This window comes from Rhea pennata, chromosome 7 (assembly GCF_028389875.1).
Source record: "Rhea pennata isolate bPtePen1 chromosome 7, bPtePen1.pri, whole genome shotgun sequence".
NCBI classification, from domain to species: Eukaryota; Metazoa; Chordata; class Aves; order Rheiformes; family Rheidae; genus Rhea; species Rhea pennata.
The window spans coordinates 10362123-10382545 of NC_084669.1; the positions used below are offsets into that span (position 1 = coordinate 10362123).

General features: G+C 40.0%; 1 protein-coding gene across 9 annotated transcripts in view; it reads right to left on the reverse strand.

Annotated features, from left to right (window-relative positions):
- The window catches only part of VTI1A (vesicle transport through interaction with t-SNAREs 1A), a 275825-nt gene that overhangs the window by 17714 nt on the left and 237688 nt on the right, over positions 1 to 20423 (reverse strand). For 2 of the 9 annotated variants that reach the window (XM_062579664.1, XM_062579665.1), the window contains exon 9: positions 19364 to 19419. The exons of the other annotated variants lie outside the window; for them this stretch is intronic. In XM_062579664.1, the coding sequence (XP_062435648.1) occupies positions 19389 to 19419 (31 nt within the window). In that variant the 3' untranslated portion in view covers positions 19364 to 19388. The remainder of the gene's footprint in view (positions 1 to 19363; positions 19420 to 20423) is intronic. 9 annotated transcript variants of the gene reach the window in all.

Genomic DNA, 20423 nt, shown 5'->3' on the forward strand with positions numbered 1-20423 from the left:
AAAATCTGGACCACCAAATTCACCTTCTAAGTCTCATTGACCATATTGCAGAAATATTGCTCCATTTCCTCAGTTGAGCTGTCATGTTTCGTAATACACAGAGAGACTAGTCATGCTTTATGTCGAGGGGGCATTTATAAATTATTTATAAAAGATTTAGATGATTAACCATATATTAAGAGACAGTCAATCAGTTTAAGAGGCTATTTCAGAATTTTACAGATCAAGCAGTTATTTATAATCCTGGTTATTGTTTTCTACTTTATATCTACCCCTCTCTGCACTATTATAATATTCTGTTAAGTCTTTATAAATGACTTGTGTTAGTAAAATCAAAAAAGAGCTCAAATTCTGTCTTATGGAGTGGGTCAGATAATTTGAACTCTGAGTCTCCTAGACTAAGTGCTTAAGGACCAGATCTTTGGAGGTAGCTAGACTCCTCATGTCATGACTTAGACACCTCAGGGCCCTTATCTAGGCCATCATCGCTCTGTAAATGGAACTTAAGCAGTTTTAAAAAGTTGGCCAGGTGTCATCTGAAAAGGCACAAATGCTGAAGTAAGTGCAACAGCTAAGGAACACATTTTTTTCTGCAACGAAACATCAGCATCATGACAGGATGGCTTAAAGCTTCAGCACTTCAAGCTGGTTGTAGAAAAAAAGCTCAACAATGGAAGCCGTGAGGAATGCTAAATATAACTGGTATCCTTACACAATACAGTGTGCTCAGTTAGAAAAGAATTATTTCTTGTGATTTCATTCAGTCACTTTAACCAGTGACTTCTCCTTCCTTTCTAGTATTTTTAACTTAGTAGCAAGGATATAGAACATTTTAATAAAGAAATAACCTCAGATTACTTTTTAATGCTGTGTGATTTATTAAGTCAAAAAAATGATACCTATTCTGGAAGTATAGTGTATTTGGTGCTATTTTTGCACTAGGAATGGAAACTCGAACTGGAAATAGAGTCATTCATTCACACTTACAGGATGACATCCCGTTGACAGGCATGCAAACTTGGAAAGGTGCTACACAGTCTCTCTTAAAATACTACACTATATTTTTTCCTTCTAAGCTCCAATTAAGTAAATGTTAAAGAGGGATCAGTACTTCATTAAGGCTAAAGGTTCATCGTTTGCAAGAGATCGTCTTTCAGAAGTACAAAGGCAGAAAAGTCAAGGCACTAGCTACTAAATAAATTGTTTGCACAACAGAAGTGGCACCTTCAAGCCCCTCTGCAGCGAGGTGCTGTGCTGCTGCAGCTCTGCTCATTCAGATTAGGATTTTAAAGGGCATTCCCCACAATTATCTGAAGGGTCATCAATCCTTTGTGCCAGGCAGTTGTTTTATTTTGTTTTTCATTCAAGAAGAATGAAAATCATAAAAGGTGTGAAAATACAGTTGAGGTAGATATATTCACAGACTTGAATATTGCTGGAACACTCCCAGTGCTCATGAGTGCTGAGTAGATGCTCCCAGGCTGGATGGCTCTATGAAACAAACTACCTTTACAGAAGAACCAAAAATAAAACAAGCAGTTTTAACCCTCTTGAAGTTGTGGGCTTGGGCCTAATAATTATATCTTCATTTGCTCCCATAGGCTTGCTTCCAAAAGGTGTCAAAATTGGAAGGACCTTTTTTTACAGTGGGGAAGGAAGGAAGGAAAGTTCCCATTTAAGATCTGGCATTTTAAAATGGCAGAAAAACAGAGTAACTGACCTTAAGAGAGTCTTGCACCTCTGTGTCAAATTCCTACAAGGACAGCTCGTAAGACTTCAGCTCTATCGTATCTAAATCAAAATGTCAGGACTCAAAATCCGAACCATAAACCATGCCCTCTGAAACCTAGGTACAAGTGTAATCTTCTTGGCTTTGCTTTCCATGTGGCTTCTCCGGTCTCATGAAGTGCCAAAGGACACATGCTTTTCTCTTTTTCTTACTGAGAAAACCTCAGCTGGTCCCCAGATTTTAAATGATGCACTCTGTAACTCCTTTTGCACCAACTTCCTTGTTTTCTTGGTGGTTCTAAAAAACCCTTTTGACCTGCTCACAAGAATGCCATTTCTATTTCTGTCATCCCAAATTAACAAATGAATAAGGGAAAACTTACACTGCCTCCCCTTCTCCTCTGTCACTTCAACCCTTCACCCTCCCAATTGCCCTGCTTCATCACAGCCTTCGTGCTCTAAAATAAAGAGTTGAAGCCCAGCTGGCTGCAATGAGAGAGACATCAGCACTTGCTTAAATGATATTCTGAATCATGGGCCAAATGGCAGTGGTGGCCTGTGAGAGCAGGTATTTTCTTCATGCAGTCTTGTAGGACACAATGAATTTAAGACCGTCAGCTCTAAACAACACTGCTATTGTCTCTTCACATTTCATCTCCCTCCATTATTCATTTATGTTGATTTTGATTGATGAAGATACTTTAAAAAAGGAGGGTAGAAGGGAGGAGGGGGAGAGGAATACTTCAACTGTTTGGTCTCTAACTCCTGTAAATCTACCGTTCCTACTGCAAGAATATTACTCAAAAGAAATGCCAACTTGCACATTTTGTGAAGGATTTTTCCTTTTACCTTTCTCTCCTCTGACTGAAATACAGGAACTGGGACATAAGCAGTGCTTCTGGTACATGCTGCATATCACACTGCAATCAGCCAGGAAAATCAATGTCTTTTTAATGAAAAAGCGTTAAGACTTCCGCAAAGCCTCTCTTACATATTTACTTCCTATGCAAAAGCTAATTAAGTTTTCGGCTGGTTTGATATGTCAAAAATTGCTCGGATCACAGAACTGAGACTAAGCAGAGTAGATACAATTTCTTCATTCAAAGTGAAAGCATCTGACAGAAAGCTAGTCTTATGTCTGTGTGGAAGTCATAAAGAAAAGGCCCAGCTTGTGCTTGCTTGTTTCCAAATATATGGTATTTACTAACCTCTCATTAAAATTATCCCGACAGAATACAGATTACGAGCGATCAGATACTTTTCTTTCCATGGGAGGCCACTTCTGAGGCCTAGGGGAAAACAGGTTCCTGGGAGTTGTTTAAATTCAGTTCACTGTTCTCCAAGTTTTAAATGAGCTTCTGAGCAAGCACTACAAACTTGCCAACCTCTTTGCTTACTTATGGGGGGTGGGGGGGGGAACAGACGCATTCACCACGTTTGCATCTCTCCTGCTCTGAGATCTGCCCCAGCACAACACGCTGACTGCAACATTCAGTTGACTGCCCAGGACAAAGGGAAGTCCAGTACCCCACTGTGCATTTGGTAGCAGGATTTCCTATTCAGTTCCACCCCTTCTTATGCTTTAAATAAAATGAAGGAACTTTAATACTGTAAGACAAGCAGCGAAAAAAATGGACAGATAAATTGTTAATAAACTGTCATTAGATGTCAGAGTCACCAAATCATTAAAACATCTCCCTCTCCCCCCAAATTTTTGTGTCTGAAATATCATTGTTTTAAAATGACTGCAGACTCTGGAAGAGAGCTCTGCTCTTTCCTATTATTTTTGAAAGTGTGTGGTTAGAAGCAGTATCGGTAAAAAGGAAAACTTAAATTCTGAAAACAAATAGGTGAAGGGAGGTGGATTCAGTGGAACTGCTGAATATATAAAAGCCTGTTGTTTGACCTCCAAGTTCGTTCCACAAATCATAATTACATGCACTTTTAAAAAAATATTATGTGGTCCTCATTATCGCTTTCTGTACTATCTTTCATGTTTCAAGGGAGTAAGCTACTACTAACCGGTGTTACAAAGAAACTTTCTAAATATTCAGTATTTCTGCAGAAGCTGTAATGACAACTCTTTGGAGATGGATACAAGAACATGTGCAAAATCTACCAGATCTGGTTCTGAAATTCCCATCTTTGCAATTTTGACTTTTCAAAATGATCTGCTCTTTAATTCAATGGTAGTTGTCAAAGACTGTCAAATAAACGATAAAACTCTCAGGAAATAAACATCTCTCCTCTAGTAGGTTTGTATATAATTCCACAAAAGAAAAGAATTCTAAAAGTAAATAAACATATGGGAGGATTAGAGGAGCAATAAACAAAAGCATTTCCTCATTTTGAATTTAAAAAAATAGGAGCCCTCTTTCCAGGCATCGCCAGGAAATATTACTGCACAGAGGTGAAGCTTGTGCTATTGAGAATCATACTTAATGCTAATACACATGTGCCTGCATTGCTTCACGTGCACACACATGCACACACACACACACCGTATATGTATATATCCCTGTCCACAATTTAAATCAAAGTCTATCATGCCTTTATGGATCGACAGGCGGAGAGTTTTAATGCCAGATTAGAACAATACAGGCATGAGACTTTTTTTTTTCCTGCAAGATGATAAAAACTAATGCTGAAACCTTTTAGTCATAATGAAGGAGTTTACAGGGTTCTTAATCCCTGCACCCCACCTCGATTCTCCAGTGATCCTGCTGAAAGCTTTAAAACAGTCCCCAGCACTAACATGGTACAGAGCCTGTTGAACATGCTGATCTGCTCATGATTACTCTTTGCCACTGTAAAACAATCTAACTCCTCAAGTGAATGGAGTCTGTAGCAACAATGGTGTTATTGACTTGTTGCTCCAGCTCTATTTAGTTATTACCCTCGAGGCCACAATCAATAGACTTTGCACCAAGTCAGCCTAATAAATCCCAGGCTTTCACTGGAGCTTTGCCAGGAACGGCAAGAAAATCTATGGCAGTCAAACACTTAGAGTATGAATAACACAGAAAGCTGTACTGACAGCTGTATAAATTAATTAACAAGGAATGTTCCTATTCTTTTAAGAAAATCATAATGCACGTTTACCATGATTTAAGGAGTCACAGGTAGAGCAACAAAAAAATATCTTTGTGCTATCATTTTAGGTAAAAATCAAATATTATTAAGAAAAAAAAAGCTATAGACTAGGGCTTTTTTGTCCCTTTGATTATTAAATGTGTAAAAATGTGCATTCATATTATTGGCGTGGCCATAGAATTATTCCAGTTCTGATTTAAAACGAAACCGAGCCCTGCAAACACTGAACGCTTAGTGCAAACCGTGCAAGCATTTTAACTTGATAAATTTTGATTGTTATGTGTTTGCGTTACCTTATCCTCCATCTGCAGTGGGGATTCAAATTGTGTTTGTAACACAGTGATTGAAACAGAAACAAAAGGAAAACAGGAGGTGGGAAACAGGACAGTTCAAGAAGCAGGAGGCCGGTCACTAGTGAATTCCAGGTTCTTTCAGTTCCTCTTGCAATAAGCAAACATTGTGCGGACTCGGCTCCGAGGCGCCCGACCACCCTGTCCAGAGACATGCTGAACCTACTGCAGCAGGAGCTTGGTGCCAGCCCCGGAACAAAAGGATCTGCTTTTTGCACGCCGAAAACAAATGTACCAGATCAATAGGCTCTTAGAACATATTTGCTGCCCCAGTGGTACTTTCCAGAAGCATTCAGCTTTCCTAATGAGGGTCGCAGCTTTTACGGGAAGCAACAAGCCAAGGTCAGCCCGGCAGCTGCTCCGGCACTTGACGCTTCGGCGCAGTTAAGGTGCGCGAGTGTGCGTGCAACCTCCGGGCAGACACAAACGCTTACGTCTGAGCCGTGGCAGTCCTGGCATTTAAGGGAGGGAAAGGAAAGCCTGGACGTGAGGAAGAGCAAAGCTGCCCTGTTAATATGGGAAGCACAAGATTAACCTGCCCAGGGCCTGGCAGCACTGATCTCACTCTGAGCAAGCGCAGGAAGGCAGACTCGCGCCGCCGTCCCAGGGCGGCCCGCACTGACCGGCCCACGGGCCAGTCTCTGACTTCAGGGAGGCATGAGGGGACGCAAGGGCACCCTGCATTTGCAGACGTATTATTATTTCAGGCTTCCTGTATGCACATGTGAGGCATAAAATAACAAATAATTTGTGCAAGTGCCGTGAAGCACTCTGCTTGTTCCCTAGCATTTTTTATACAATCAGCACTTTCAAAAATCAAAACTCCACATGCGACTCTGTGTCTTTTTTAAATCCTTTTGTGGCTAGCTTGTCTTTTTGACTTGCTCACACATTCTCCTCTGTAGGCAAATGGGATTTTTTATTTGTTTGTTTTTTTGTTTGTTTTTTTAAATTTTGGTCTCTACCCACCTGTGACTGAGGTTCCTGCCTGCTCCTGGCTTTGGGCCTCCCAGCACGTCATTGCATGGTCACAGCAGCTAGCTCAGGTGTTTAACCGAGGAGCACAAACACCTGCAGGTGGAGAAGGTGTGTACCTCTCTACGGCGTCTGTAACCAACACGTTTTGTGAAACATCTGCACTCTCTCTCTCTCCCAGAACGGGTGCAGCCACCCTGTGTGGCTGATTACCGTAGCTTTTTCAGACAATTAGCCTTTCAGTGGTCAGCTCAGTATTGCTCATCACCAACAGAGAGGAAGAGACACAGTTCAGTTCACAGCTCTCAGTTCCTCCCCTTTGCGGACAAGTACACTTCTAGTTTCAAATTGGCTTTTAATTCAGAATTAGGGTTTTCAGGAACTTCCGAGGGTTCTGAGAGCTGATGAAGCAACTTCTACTTAAGTCTTTATTTAAGTCTTTTTTTTGTGCCCCCGCAAAGAACTCATGATTTCTGGGGAAAAAAAGTTATACTTTGCATTTATAAACTGACCTCAGAATGACTGACTCCACCTTCTAAGAAATTTTGAGGTTTTGCCATTGCCTCTGAGCACTAAAAATTATCTTCTCCCCTCTCAATGCTTAGTTTAAAAATACACAAGATAGTCATTTGCATTTTAAATATGTCAAACAAGGCTTTGTTTTGAAATATCCCTTTTTATACAGTCATTGGTAAGGTATATATGCATCCAATAAAACAGCTGCTTAGGACTTAGGCCATATTTCAGAAGTAATAAGTTAGCTGGACAGGCAATGTTTCTGAGGGCTCAATACCATAAAAAAAGTCTTCACTGTTAGAATCAGATGAATGTCTGTCCTTTCAAAACAGGTCTTTATAGAGTAAACTTTTCCTGAATCATTCCTGAGATCTTCTTGAGATGGTTATTTTATTCACTAGCCTTCTGAACAGTCACTTACCATGAAATGCTGAGGTCAGTGCAGGTTATAATGTGCTGAGGCAATAACATATACTATTGAGCAAATTTGACAACAGACTACTTCAAATATGACATCTAAATTCCTATACCTTCATTATGTACATGCAAAAATGACCTCGTGGAATACAGATCAAGTCTTAGCACTCACTGCAATTTAGTGCAGGACTTGGGATGGGTCGCAGCTCACAACACACAAAGCTAAGCAATGCTGGCATGGGTCAATAGATGGAGGACAGAGTCCTAACACCTAAGAGCTGCCAAAGCAACAGTATTGAGTCGAATGCTGGCATCTTCTCTTCCGAGCTGGTTTTGCAGCAAGCTCACCATGCTGTCAGGAAGCACTGTACTGCTGGAAGCTCAGCTTTGCTGATTAGATGTAAAACTAAGCTCCTGGTCTTCTGGGAGTCATTAAAGATCCTGAGATAAAAGTGAATCTTATTAGCCAGTCTTACGAAACTCAAGGGAAGAGGGACTGTAGAAGAAGGAATATATGTTTATAAGCCCAGCAATATCGAACTTTGTGAATTTCTTGCTCATATTCTACATCTGACCAGTGCAGAAGGATATCACGACGGAGACACAAAAGGATCCCCAACCTCCCACTTCATAATATCTTCAAGAATGTTAATTATCAGCTTCACAGCACTGTCCATACGTGCCTTTTCTCCACTACTCAGCTTCTCGGTTCAGGAACCCTTAGCTTCACTCAGCCCAGCTCCACATGCAGCTGCCATAGATGAGCCAGGCCTCTCCTCACCCCTTTTATTTAATAACATGCTGCCTCTTCTCCACTGAGAACTTCTTATATTGACACATGCAAAGCATGAATCAATTCTCCAATTTTAGTCTGCCATGCCATTATATCATCTATTTACATTTTTGGATAAGATTGACATCTTTCAGGACTACCAGATTTTTTTTCTCAAATGGGCACCATCAGTTGTAGGATGAAAACCTGATGGATCTTTTCCACTCATTGCTCTCCCCCTTCCCTGTTCATTGCACTGCACATAAATTCTTCTCCTCTCAAAAGTATTCCTTCATGAACTAATGAGATTGTCTTATTTTTAGGCACTGTAACAATAGTCATTATTAGCAACCAAATAACAGTATTTTTTCACTTTAAGTACCTAGGTTTCTTAGCGTGTACATGAATAAAAATAGTAATTCCTAGACACACAGCCACTGCAATGTAGAATTTCTAATAAATTGCATCACTTTGCAAATTGTTGTTTGCTACACTACTGTATATTTATATTTCTTTTTACTCCTTGAAATAGTTTTTTCTGAACTGGAACTTTGGATTGTGATGGGACTGCGGATGATCCCAGAGGAAACTGCAGCGGTAGCCAGCTACACATACACCAATAAATGTAAGCTCACCAATGCATCGTCTTCCTCTTTTTGTTTCTCTGATTTCCATGTTCTTGTGGGCTGGCCCAGGAACTCTGCCCATTAGCAGACACCATACAATGCAGCAGATTTAGAGGATGAGGAGTATAATGGAAATTAAGAAGCATTGAAATAATATATTTTAATTCAATTTTCTGAAAAAAAAATAGTCCCACAGTCAAATGCACTTACGATGAAGACCTTAAAATTCATATAGTTTCTTTGGCAAGTTTTCTAATCTCAAATGTCTGTTATCTTACTTTAATCTTAACTGCTTCTTAAGGTGATAACATTGAACAATGTGGCTCTAGAATACATAGGCCAAATGAGAAGCAGGGAATATTTCTTTTCCAGCAGGTCTACAGAGGTATAACAAAAAGAAACACTCTTGAACACTAGACTAGCATTGAATATAAGCGATAACATTGTATGGGCCTGAGTTTTCAGTGATTTGTTCATTTCTATCAAATGTTCTGCAGCTAATTGGCTTTGGAAAAGAATCTGTGCAAAGCTCTACGGCCCGCTCTGCTTTAATTGGGGTGGCGCCCACCAATAGTTTCTCAGGATCAGGGAAAGGGCCTCCTCCCTCCGAGTAAGGCTGTTATTTAGTTGTGTTGCTTCAAAATTCTTTCGTCACGATAGACTGGATCAACCCAATCTAAATGTTTTGATCTGTTACATATGTGGAAAATGAGACACTGGCACACACACAAAAAGCAGCTGCTTTCTAAGTGCAGTGCCTTAATGACCTCTATACAGAACGCATGGCAAGTGAATTAGTCCTCTACCAATGCAGACTACTTTACCTTCCAGTCTTCATGTAATATGGGAAAGGAAACTCAATGCCTGCTTTAAATGACAGAATTAAGCTTGATGTAACTTGTAAATTGATTAATTTTCTCAGCAGACTGAGATTGATCTGAGTTTACTCTTTTATGCTGCAAGTATTATATGCTTGTCTTGAAACAAGTTAGTTAAAATAAATTAGTCAGTGTGGAATAAATTTAAAAGGACACTGACAGATCTAATTTAGCCCCAAATTAAGGATAAAAGTGAGAACAATGCAAAATAAATATTAAAAAGTCAGCCAGAAAAAAAAGAAACGCTTCTGTGAGACTTTCTATAAAGAAATCATTTCCATTTAAATAATATTTGCAACCTGCAATCTAGTTCTGTGGTGAAGGTGAAATTTGTTTTCAGCTAGGTGACACTAGCAAGTCTACTGCTGCTCCTCAGCTGCAACCACCAGCAGCAAACAGACCACGATGAACAAATGCAATATTTCTTAGCAGCGATACAAGGTCAGTTGTTGACAATGTAAATACATTGCTATTTGCTAGCGTAGTATAGGGAACGCAAACATTTAAAAAAATTTAAAAGGCTCTTATGATGATAGATATGACCACTATTGATATGATTGCTGTGGTCCTGAGCGCCATGTTTCCAAAGGCCTTCTTGCACTGGTGCACCAACCTGTGTTCCTATAAGCACTTGAAAAATCCATGTACGCAACTGCCAACTTCATCAATGGGTACATGAATTCTTCCAAGAAGCAGTTTTGTGGCTCCTAATACCTCACCTGGCATGACTAGACTAACACAGACAAAAGTCCATTCAAATCCATTTAACTTGATTGCTTTTGTGCCAATTTGAAACAGCTTCTCAATCTTTTTCCTGTTTTAACTTCAGCATTTACACTGCATATACATTGAAAAAAAGTTTCCCGATGAGTTCTGCACAACTGCACTTTCCCATCTTGCTTTTCATTCTTTCTTTGGTCACAGAACAATTTAAAACTCACAGCTGTGTCAGGGAATCTGAATGCAGTAGACTGGTCGCAGTATCTCCTGTGACTGGGACTCAAGAAAATGTGCATGCTCTGCTTGCAGCTATATAAAATAAGACCCATGGCATCCATAACATAAATGATTAGCCACCCCTCATTAGAGCTCAAGTTGATAACTGAACTTAGAACCTTCACATCCTATTTTATTTACAAGAAACTTTAAAATATTAAATAAAACTTGATGTCCTCAGTTTAAAGAAAAAAAAAAAAAAAGGAGGAAAAAGAAAACCAACAGCTATTGAAGTTCTTTGGTGAGGGAAGCAACACAGAACACAACATTATCCATAGTAGCAATAAATCAGCACTGAAAAGAGTTTAATAAGGCCATTGAGAAGAAGGTAGAAAAAGGAAGTGTAAGGTTAGCTCTTATAGCAAGAAGTAAATTGATTATATCACTTCAATGTTGATAAATAGGGTGATACCAGCTGTCTTGCTGTTTAGCTGGATGGAATAGCATGCATTTTACTAGCCTATGGGATTAAAACCTAGAGGTGACAAATTGAATTGGCATTAAGAATAATGTTGGCCTTTGTAAAAAAAATTTTTTTTTTTTTGGCTAAAGAAACTGTTATATTGAACAGCACAAAACTTACATTTAAAGGAAGGCTTTATTTGTCACCCATGCGATCTTAACTCAATAAACCAAACAAGGCTTTTCTCTCCCTAAATCAGTATAATAATGCTAGTTTTGTTTAAGCTGCTTGTTTGTACAAAAGCCTGTAGATATATAGACCTCAGGGTAATCCTATTGCTGAGAGTAAGACCTAAATGAAAACAAATCTTACCAGCAGATCTCTATTTTGAAGACGGCTCTATTCAAATAGACTATGCTGATTATACTCTGAGATAACCCAGCACATCATTTAAGGTTGATCACTTTAGCAAACATGAGCTTTATGTAGTAATTTTCTAGTCTTTCATTTTCCAGGACAGCAAAGATCCTCACAACTCCTTCTTTAGACAGTTACATAACTTCAGGCCAACAAATTGTTTAGAGAGAAAGAAATAGAAGCAGGAGTTCAATTTAAAAGCACTGCATTAAATTCCCTAATGATATTGGATTTTTTTGCTCCTGCACGTTGAAGAACAGGTTCCATTTTCTCTCTTTCTCCTTTGCACGCACGCACACACTAATTAGCGCACGGAATGATGGCAACTTGACTTTTTCCACTGCAAGCAACATCAGCACAAAACTAATGAAAATGATGTGCAAAAAACTGACTTTCTGAAACGTTCTGAGGAATAAATCATATCTATCAGGGAGATGGTGGAGAGAGCAGGAAGGGAAAAACTGAAAAGAGAAACACCTCTTAAAAGCCAATAGTCTCCAGAACTGATTTTGAGTGAGAGAGAGAGAAAAAAAAAACTACAATAGCAAAAAGTTGATATGTGGCCATCTCCTGCTACTATGTCGATAGGGTCTATAACTGTTTGTCCATCAGTTATTTGCACGTAGATTTAATCTTTACAGGAATATCTTCATTCTCCCTGTGAAAACACTTGCAGGAGGAAGCCTCTGAACTCTAAATGGAGCATGGTCAACTCCAGCATTCCCCCTTCCTCTAACTTTTCTACCTAAGTGGATGAAAACACTCCCCACTGAAGGAGCTAAAGGGTCCAGCCCCGAATCATGTCAATTCCCCAAAGACAACAGGCACCACTGACAGCAGCTCAAATGCTCTTTGCAATCCTACAGGCCCAGTGATCCCTTCAGGTGAGTCTGGAGCTCTTTCTTGAATGCACATGCTTAGAACTATCTTCATTCTGCGCAGGAGAGAGATTTCCTGCTATTATGTTAGCTACTGACAGGAATTTTCAGCCAGAATATTTGGATGTCGGAAGGAAAAGCTCCATCCCATCAGTAGCCCCAACTCTCCCTACAGAGGGACTCCACGATAAGCCCTCTGGTAGGGCCCACAGAGAGGTGGGGAAAAAAAGCTGTCAAGCTGTCTGGCCCTTCCCCCTCTCCTTCAACCCTTTCCACCCTACACATACATTAGGAAGAAAGATTGAGAGTTTGTATGCCCCATTCACTACAAACTCCATTCACTGCAGAGAGAGTACAAGTTTTAACAGGTCTGCTAACTTCAATAGGAGCATTTATTAACACAACAAATGTCCACCAAGTCAGGAGTTCTTTATAATAAGGATTACAGATCTCTGAGGAAAAATAAAGTCTAAACAAGGGAGGTGATGGGCTGACTCTGAAAGGACAGATGATTTGGGTCAGATGTGCATTAAAAGCTTCAAGAGTCATCTTGCTTTTTCTCCTAAACCCTCTGTTTATATGCTCAACCCTGCCTTTTCTCCTCTGGTTTCTACCTAAGCTCTTACTTCTTCTTCTATACCTGAGGCTTCTTAACCCTTCTGCTTTCCTTCCTTATCTAATTCCAGTTCCCTGTTCACTCACATAAAGCATCTTGTTTTTCATTCTTTTTCACACTTCTGTTTTTCCTAAATCTTATTAAAGATTCTTTTCTCCCTTCTCTCCTGCCCAAGAAACCCATTAGATGAAGTAATTAATTTATTGTGCCCCAGCAGCATATCACAGCCAAATTTAGAAAGTGGTGACATGCCATCGCATGTGGATGATACAAAGGGTTTGAAATAATGGACTTTGCCATCATCAAAAAGGAAGCCTGTAGCAGAACTTGAATTTAATTTTGTATCTCCAAGTTTTCAAGGCCAACGTCTAACTCACTAGGTTGCTCATCTTCACTAGTGTCTTTGTTCACTTGGTGCCTCCCGTTGCCCAGCTGCTGGATTTAGACCTGACAATGAGCTCAAGGGCTCTCATTGCATTATCTCCTCTAACTAAGCATGGGAGATCAGAAAATGTGCACTGATTAGAAAGACAGTTATTGCCATATATAATCATAGTTACAGTTTTTCTAATTCAGTAAGCAAGATTGATCATCTCAAAGTAAAGTTCAAGGATGCCATGTGAGGGTTTACCTCCTCCTGTCCCCGGGAAGTCTCACCCCAATTCTAAATATTAAACATTATCTTAAACTGTTCAAGAATGAGGTTTTATCTCCTTTCTAGTGCTCTCTTTGTTTGTATTAACTCCAATAATGCTAGATATTTTTGTTATCTGCATAAATGCCTAATCTCTCATTCAGTTTTGTAAATTCTTGGCTTCAGTGAATTCCAGTGGCAATGAATCCCTCAGCCTGATTACACATTGTGTGAAAAGGCAGGTCTGATTCTGGGAGCTAAGCCAAAGCAGGGAGCTTGCTGGTATGGAAGATATTTTTAATCACAGAATGAACCTTTTTTTTAAAAAAAAAAAAAAAAAACGATCTGTACATATTTTAATTCTCTGTTGGGATGATGATATAACAATTTCTACTTTTCTGAACCTCTTGGTCCAGTCTGGAGACATGGAGAGACCGGCAATTCTGATAAAAGCAATGCCACTGAATAAGAGATACATATATTCTTTTTCATCTTGACTTATTCATAAGCATCATTTGCTTGTTTCTTGACAAATGAATTTTCAGGACAGCATTGCTCTGTTGGCACATCAAGGCTCATGAACACAGTACACCAGGGGAAATAAGAAATGGATTTTATTAAGTTTATTAGCAGCTAAAAACATGATACTTCAATGCTGGAAGTAAAGTAATCCACCTACACAATTTGAGTGGAATGAACATTTGGCTTTAACTACAGCTCATATGTAAAATATAAATCCAGTTTCTCCATTGGAAATCCTTTGGGGTCTGGTTTTACACTGCCTTGATCAAACCAAGAATTAAAGTTCAACCTTGCTTCATTCCCATTTGGCAATATGACCTACATGTTTGTATTAGTGGTGCTACTCCTTCCACACCTCTTTTCATATCAGCATTTCCCCTAGCTTCTATTTTTCTGGTTCCTTTCCTTTCTTTCAATGTTAAAATGAGTTTTAACACTAGATAGACAATATATTGCAAACAATGGAAAAGAATCTGTCAAAAACTCATTACAGAAACAACTTCTAACTAAGGCCCACCTCCACAACTTTACGAATCACACTTTGAAAAAAGAGTTATTACTGGATACAGAAAAAAGCAAGAAAATGATTGATCATTTTTACAAGAAAATCTCAAAGGTTAATATAGTTGTTATCAACACAAGCAACTGAGAAGACTACAGAGGATGCATGGATGAGGTCATATCAGAAAAACTGGACTTGTGAGAATCAAGACTTTCGGTTCCAGTCCTGCCTCTGTCACAGCTCTCCAGTGCACCTCTCCTATATCTATGTGACAGGACTTTTCTATCTGTAAAATCAAGATAAAGTTCACCTTCTACAAAGGGATGCTTCAAAACTTAGTTCATATCTACATGCTCTGAAGCACTGGGATGAAAAGAGGAATCTACATCTGAAATACTGTTCTTATACAGCTATTAGTAGTATCTGCAATAAACAGTAGTGACATGTACTGCCTTTTACATTACTAGAAGGAAACAGACCTGATTTCTTCCTCAGATCTCACTCTTTGTACCTAGGCAAGCAGCTGGAAAGCAGATGTTGCTGCCGTTGTTGCCCGAAGGTTTTCACATCAACAGTGTTGCTAAGAAGGCTTTCCCGCTGACCCGGACATCATACCTTCCCACAGCCAGGGCTGCCCTGTTAAGAGCCAGTCCAGGCAGGTTGAGGTCTCTAACAGACTGGGATCTGAAGGCAACTTGGCCTAATTGGGCTCATTAATGTATCTTCAGGTAGCTATTCTATGGAAACCCAAAACTTCTGACTAGCATGGGACAGAACAGGCCCCAGTCAGAGGACATCCTTCATTGACTGAGGAAGCAATGGCTCCAGCAATCTAGTTCACCTTCCCCTTATCCCAAGGTGTGGAGGTTTCAGTAAATATTGATCCAAAAGCCACTGCTATGAGAACAAATGGGAGCAAAAATGATTGATAAGTAGGAGACCACATCTGGATACCAACTGAGATAAAGTCAAGGAAGTAACAGTTGCCTGGACTACATGTTTTAGCAATGGAGTGCTAGGGAACAATAACAAACCCCTCTTAATCACTTATTCATGTACAAGAGGGTGTTAAATCAGCTAATCACGTACACCATCGCAGGCTAGGTACACTATGGTATAGCTCAGAAAATCAAACTGGTAGTGATCACTCCTTATCTGTAAAAGCAGCCATGTTTTAATATAGGCCGCTTCACCCCACCCTTTTCAGAAAAGATTGATAAGCAAAATGATGAAGCTTTAATGAGCTTAATTGCAAGTGCCTTATGTTCTTGCATTGTTGCCAAACAGCTACTTCAACATCCAGCAGTTTACTTAATAACTCCCCCCTCCTCTTCCCTACCCCCTTCAAGTCCAGCAACATAATTATTCTTGTGGCAAGCCCCTATTTCACTTTATTTATTTCCCCCTCCCCCCTGAATTACTGTAAATGGGTATCTTTGAAAGGAGGGTGGCAGGCAGCTTTTGGTACAGGGCTTACCAAGAAACCCTCCATCAAAGAGGTCTTTGTGAGCATGCTCTGGACCGAGGCCAATCAGATCATCTTGCTGTCTGTCTCTGAAGAAAATTTGCCCCTGGTATGCAAGCCAAACCAAGCTCTGTAGACAGGGTGACTGCACTCCTAGTCCAACCTGTCTTAGTTGAATGAAAAAACGCTGAAGGGAAAATTACCTGTTTGGCTCCAGACTGAATTAACTTTTTAATATACAAGTATGTTTATTATTTTTCCTTAAAAGTGCCTGCCTATCTAATATATTCATTAATGTTATCTGGTCAGTTTGCTTGAAATATGAAAAATGTGCAAATGCAATAAGGCTACAGTGCTTAGAGGCAAAGCAAGATATATTTTCTAATTATATGCCAGAAAATGACATTGTTATTAACAAATGACAGTACAGAGTAATCTCCTTATATTAAGGCTAGTGCAAGCTAGACTGCCTTGCCCATTATCCCTTGCTTACTGGGAGAAGTGGAAGGCATTGCTGCTGACACTGCCCATTCACCTGTCACCACAAATCCTTAGCACCAAGCCTAGCACAACCCTTTTGGAATCAGCTTTCCAAACCAGGGCCCCCAGTTTCTGAATGGCACAGCCTCCCTTCCTGAGAAGATCCTCCGGCGTCATCGGGGCCCTCTCAGCTGCAGGGCTGAGCAGTCTGGCTCTGCTCCACTTCCCTCTTGGAAATCTCCTCTTCACCATTTGGGAGCCACTTCTAAGTTTCTCTGGAGATTTGCCTGGACTAGTTAGGATTGTAGAGGGAAATCTGGGAGCCTCTCCCTGTACACAACTCTTTTCTCCCTTTTCTTGGGTGGGCTGACATCTTCCCTGCCTCTCTCCTCCAGCCTCTGTTACTATCTCAGATTCCTCCCTCTTGCTGCCACTTCCTCTTGCAGCTTCCTTCTGCTCCCTACATACTTTTGACTCTTTTGTTCCTCTTTTTAGAAACACCTTGTAAGCGCCAGACAGGAATTTCCTGACACTATGTCCTGCATTAAGCAAGTGATAATGGCAGAAACAACAGAGAATTATGTCAGTAGGGTGCCCTAACAAAGAAGCAGAATTTAAATGAGGAGGCAGCTTTGGTCTTTGGAATTTGTCCACTATAAATGACTCCTCTTCCTTTATTAGCATGTCTAGTTTAAGTGGAACACATTGTAGTTCTAAATGGACAATAATAAAGAAGGATCATATGTTCTACTCTTACATGTGTACTTAACATTCCCTGGAGGCCCCCTCTCTCTCTGTTATTACTCCTTTTTCCCCTAGTCCTCTGTCCCTGTTTCCCACTATCTTTAACTATTTTTTCTTCTTTTTAATTTTTTTTTCTCTCAGAAGGAAAAAAAAAAAACTAAGTCTCTAATCCGGAGCTAAGTAAAGTAAAACTAAAATTAAATATACATCTTTGGCAAGATACTTGTGCAACTTCCTTGCTCCCAGAATATTTGTGTTGCAAATACTATAGAAGAAAACTGAAGTTATACAATATATTTACAAAAAAAAAAAAAAAAAAAAGATCTCAAACCCATTCTGTTTATTTCTTTGTGAAAAAGTAAAGTTTCCCTTCTTAATCCTAGTTCAAAAATCCTGCTATGCTGCCTTTCAAAGTTGGACATCACCAAGCAGAAGCGAAATTACCTAAAAGTGGAGTTGCTTAAGAAGCTATTCCTTTCCAACATTACTCTATGAGCTGTGCTAGTGCCAGAGTTTCTACAGTTGCAGTGTGTGCCAGATTTTGCAAAATAAATTAGGTTAAAGCAACCACTAGGTTATTTTAATCCTGTTTTCTTCACAATACAGTCCCACAACCAGTTGAGCTAGTGCAAAGAAGGTGGCAGCATGGGTAGAAAATTGTGGTCAACACTTGCTTACAGCAGTATTGCCAATGAAAGTTATGCTTGTGAAACTAAAGACTAAGTTTCCCTAACGGCAATACATTAAAAACTCAGTTGCCAGCTTTGTAGATAGCTCTTTCAAGGGCATCTTTTCCCTGTATTTCTGCACAAGCTAATGTCATCTGAACGGTGGGATTTCAGGCTAGGCAGCACACTCACAAGTGAAATGTTGGGGTATGCACAAGACATCTTTCCAAGATGAATTTCAGAGCTAAGTTCAGAAGCCTGCTCCGGAGGTGAGGCATTGGTGAGACTGCAACCGACTGATTCCTTGACCATTAGCACAACCTTAATCACCTTATGCCTCAGTTTCACCATCTGTTGTGAAGCAAAGCAAGGTGCTGTGAATATGCCTGAACAAAGCACAGAAAGTCTTCAATGGAACATGAAAACAGCAGCTAAAGATTAGTGCTGTCATTGTGGACACAGTTTTAGTTAAAAAAGAAAAAAAAGTCTGTTATGCTCTTGATTTTCATTCAGTGGCCTGTGGGTTACAGTGAGGAAGACCTATCTTTTTTTGCTTCATCCACCATGGGTTCATTGTTACTTGTGATCTGGTTTCACCTAGCCCTAACAAGATTATACCAGATGGAGCATCCAGCAGTGTGCAAAAAAAAAGTAATTTTTGGATGGCTTCTTTTTCCCCTTGCAGTCTAGAATACAGCCATGTAGTACTTCTGATCAGGATACAGTATAATTTAATAATTTTAGTAGCCTTAAATCAAGCCGGTCATTATCAAAACACTGATTTCTGAAGCACTCTCCTGAGTTTTGAGGGATCTTTCTGGAATCAATCATTTTGGCACATCACACAACCAGGAAAAAGACCCCTCCTTCTTCCATGTACTAATTTGTCATAGGAATCAGTTCTCTTGACCTTGTCTCCTGTGCCAATAGATGACAGTCTAGAGAATATATGTAAAAGGAGCCACAGACTAAGCAAACTATAGATAGTAGATTAGAGAGTGAAGAACAGTCCAGAAATTCTGCATTAAACCACACAAAATGAAACTTGGCTTCTCTCAGAGATAAAGATTTCTTCTCTATACTGTAGTTTTCCATTTCCCAAATGTGGTTTCCTAAAGCATGCATTACTTGTAAAAAAGAATATGATGAATAATAGCTATTTCCCATTAATTCTGTTTCCTACAGGGATTTGCTCCTTGGTGTGATCTCACACATTCAGGGCCAGGTAGGAGTCATATGTCCCAACTGGATCCCGCTTAGTCTGCGGCCCAGGGTGCAATGACACACAGAGAATGAAAAATGCCCTTCGTCTGCAGCTTGCTGACATTGCCTCTGCAAAAGGCTGCTACGGAAATGAAGTTGATAATCTGAAGGCAGGATATGTCTTCCCCAGCTGTGTAGATGCTAGGCTAGCACATGACATGGCAGCTGCTGACATAAACTCAGTTTTAAATTTGTCCTTTGTAATATTGCCTTGTGGTCTGGCATGAAACTGCAGTGATAAGGCATTAGTGCTTCACACTCCCTGGGAAAAGTATCCTCCTGCATGCTGCTGTCTGTGATTTACTGGTCCTCATAATTTTCAGATATCAACTGCTGAGTCCTGGACAAGAAACAGCAACCTTTTCAGGACCTCCAAGGACCTACACACTGTACACAGAGTCCTCCCGCTATAGATCTTACCTGTTGGATTTGATGTCCAAGAGCTCTAAAGACCTTTAAAATAGAGCCTGTGGATACTGTAAATGCAGAAAGAAAGAAAGGTTGGTGCTACAAGGGAACACCCATGGAAAACGCGGTGGTGCAATGCCTCCCAAACTGTGATACATGTCTCATCAAAGCAGGTGAGCCATTTCAGAGCAGTTACACAGGTTGGCCCAGAATCAGGGCCTACACTGCAACTGCAGTTTGTGCTGTTAGTACAGCTGCAGTAGTAGCTAGACTTTTTCTTTTCTTTTTTTTCTTGAATACAGGTTATGAATCTGCATTTGTGGTTGTATATTTTACTTGTGCCCTGGAGTAGGAACATTAAACACCTAATTCTCACAAAACTTCTGTGAGACAAATTCCTTCACACCTCCAGTTTTAGAGACGGAGATAAATGAAGTCAATATCAAGCCCAGGACGTGCATGAGGTGTTCCTACTCCTGTGTTCAAACCACAAGATAATTCCTCTGCTTTCAGGCCCTGATTCAGAGCAAATCAGCTGGAGTCCTTCTATTGAGTTCTCAATCAGCAGTGTAATCACTTTAGCATGCGTCAGGATTAAAACCAGCCTTCCAAACAGGGCCGTGTCTATACTGCAAATGCTTTACTGATAAAGGAATACCAGCAGAGTAAACAGACAAAGCATTCTTAGGGCGGTGTAAACTTACACTGGCAAGTCTGCTCTTTGTAGTGGTATAGTAAAATCATCCCCACAAGCAAAACAAGCACTGTTTTGAGGTATAATTGCATCTACATGTGTAGTGTTTGCTCACCGAGGTGTCAGTCTGACCAGAACAGCTGTGCTGATAAAAATCTGCAGCAGGGACCTGTCCTTATTTTTATTTATTTATTTTTTTAAGTTCTAAATAATTAATAACTATCAGCACTGACTCTCTGGCCAATATGGTGTCAGTTTGTCATAGATTTCTTTAGGGGTTTACAGCAATTGGCTGATTTAAGAAAGAGAAAAGAAAGGAATTTAACATGGTTACAAGAACTTGCCTTGGCTGGTATTTAGAAGAGTGCAGAGTTATAG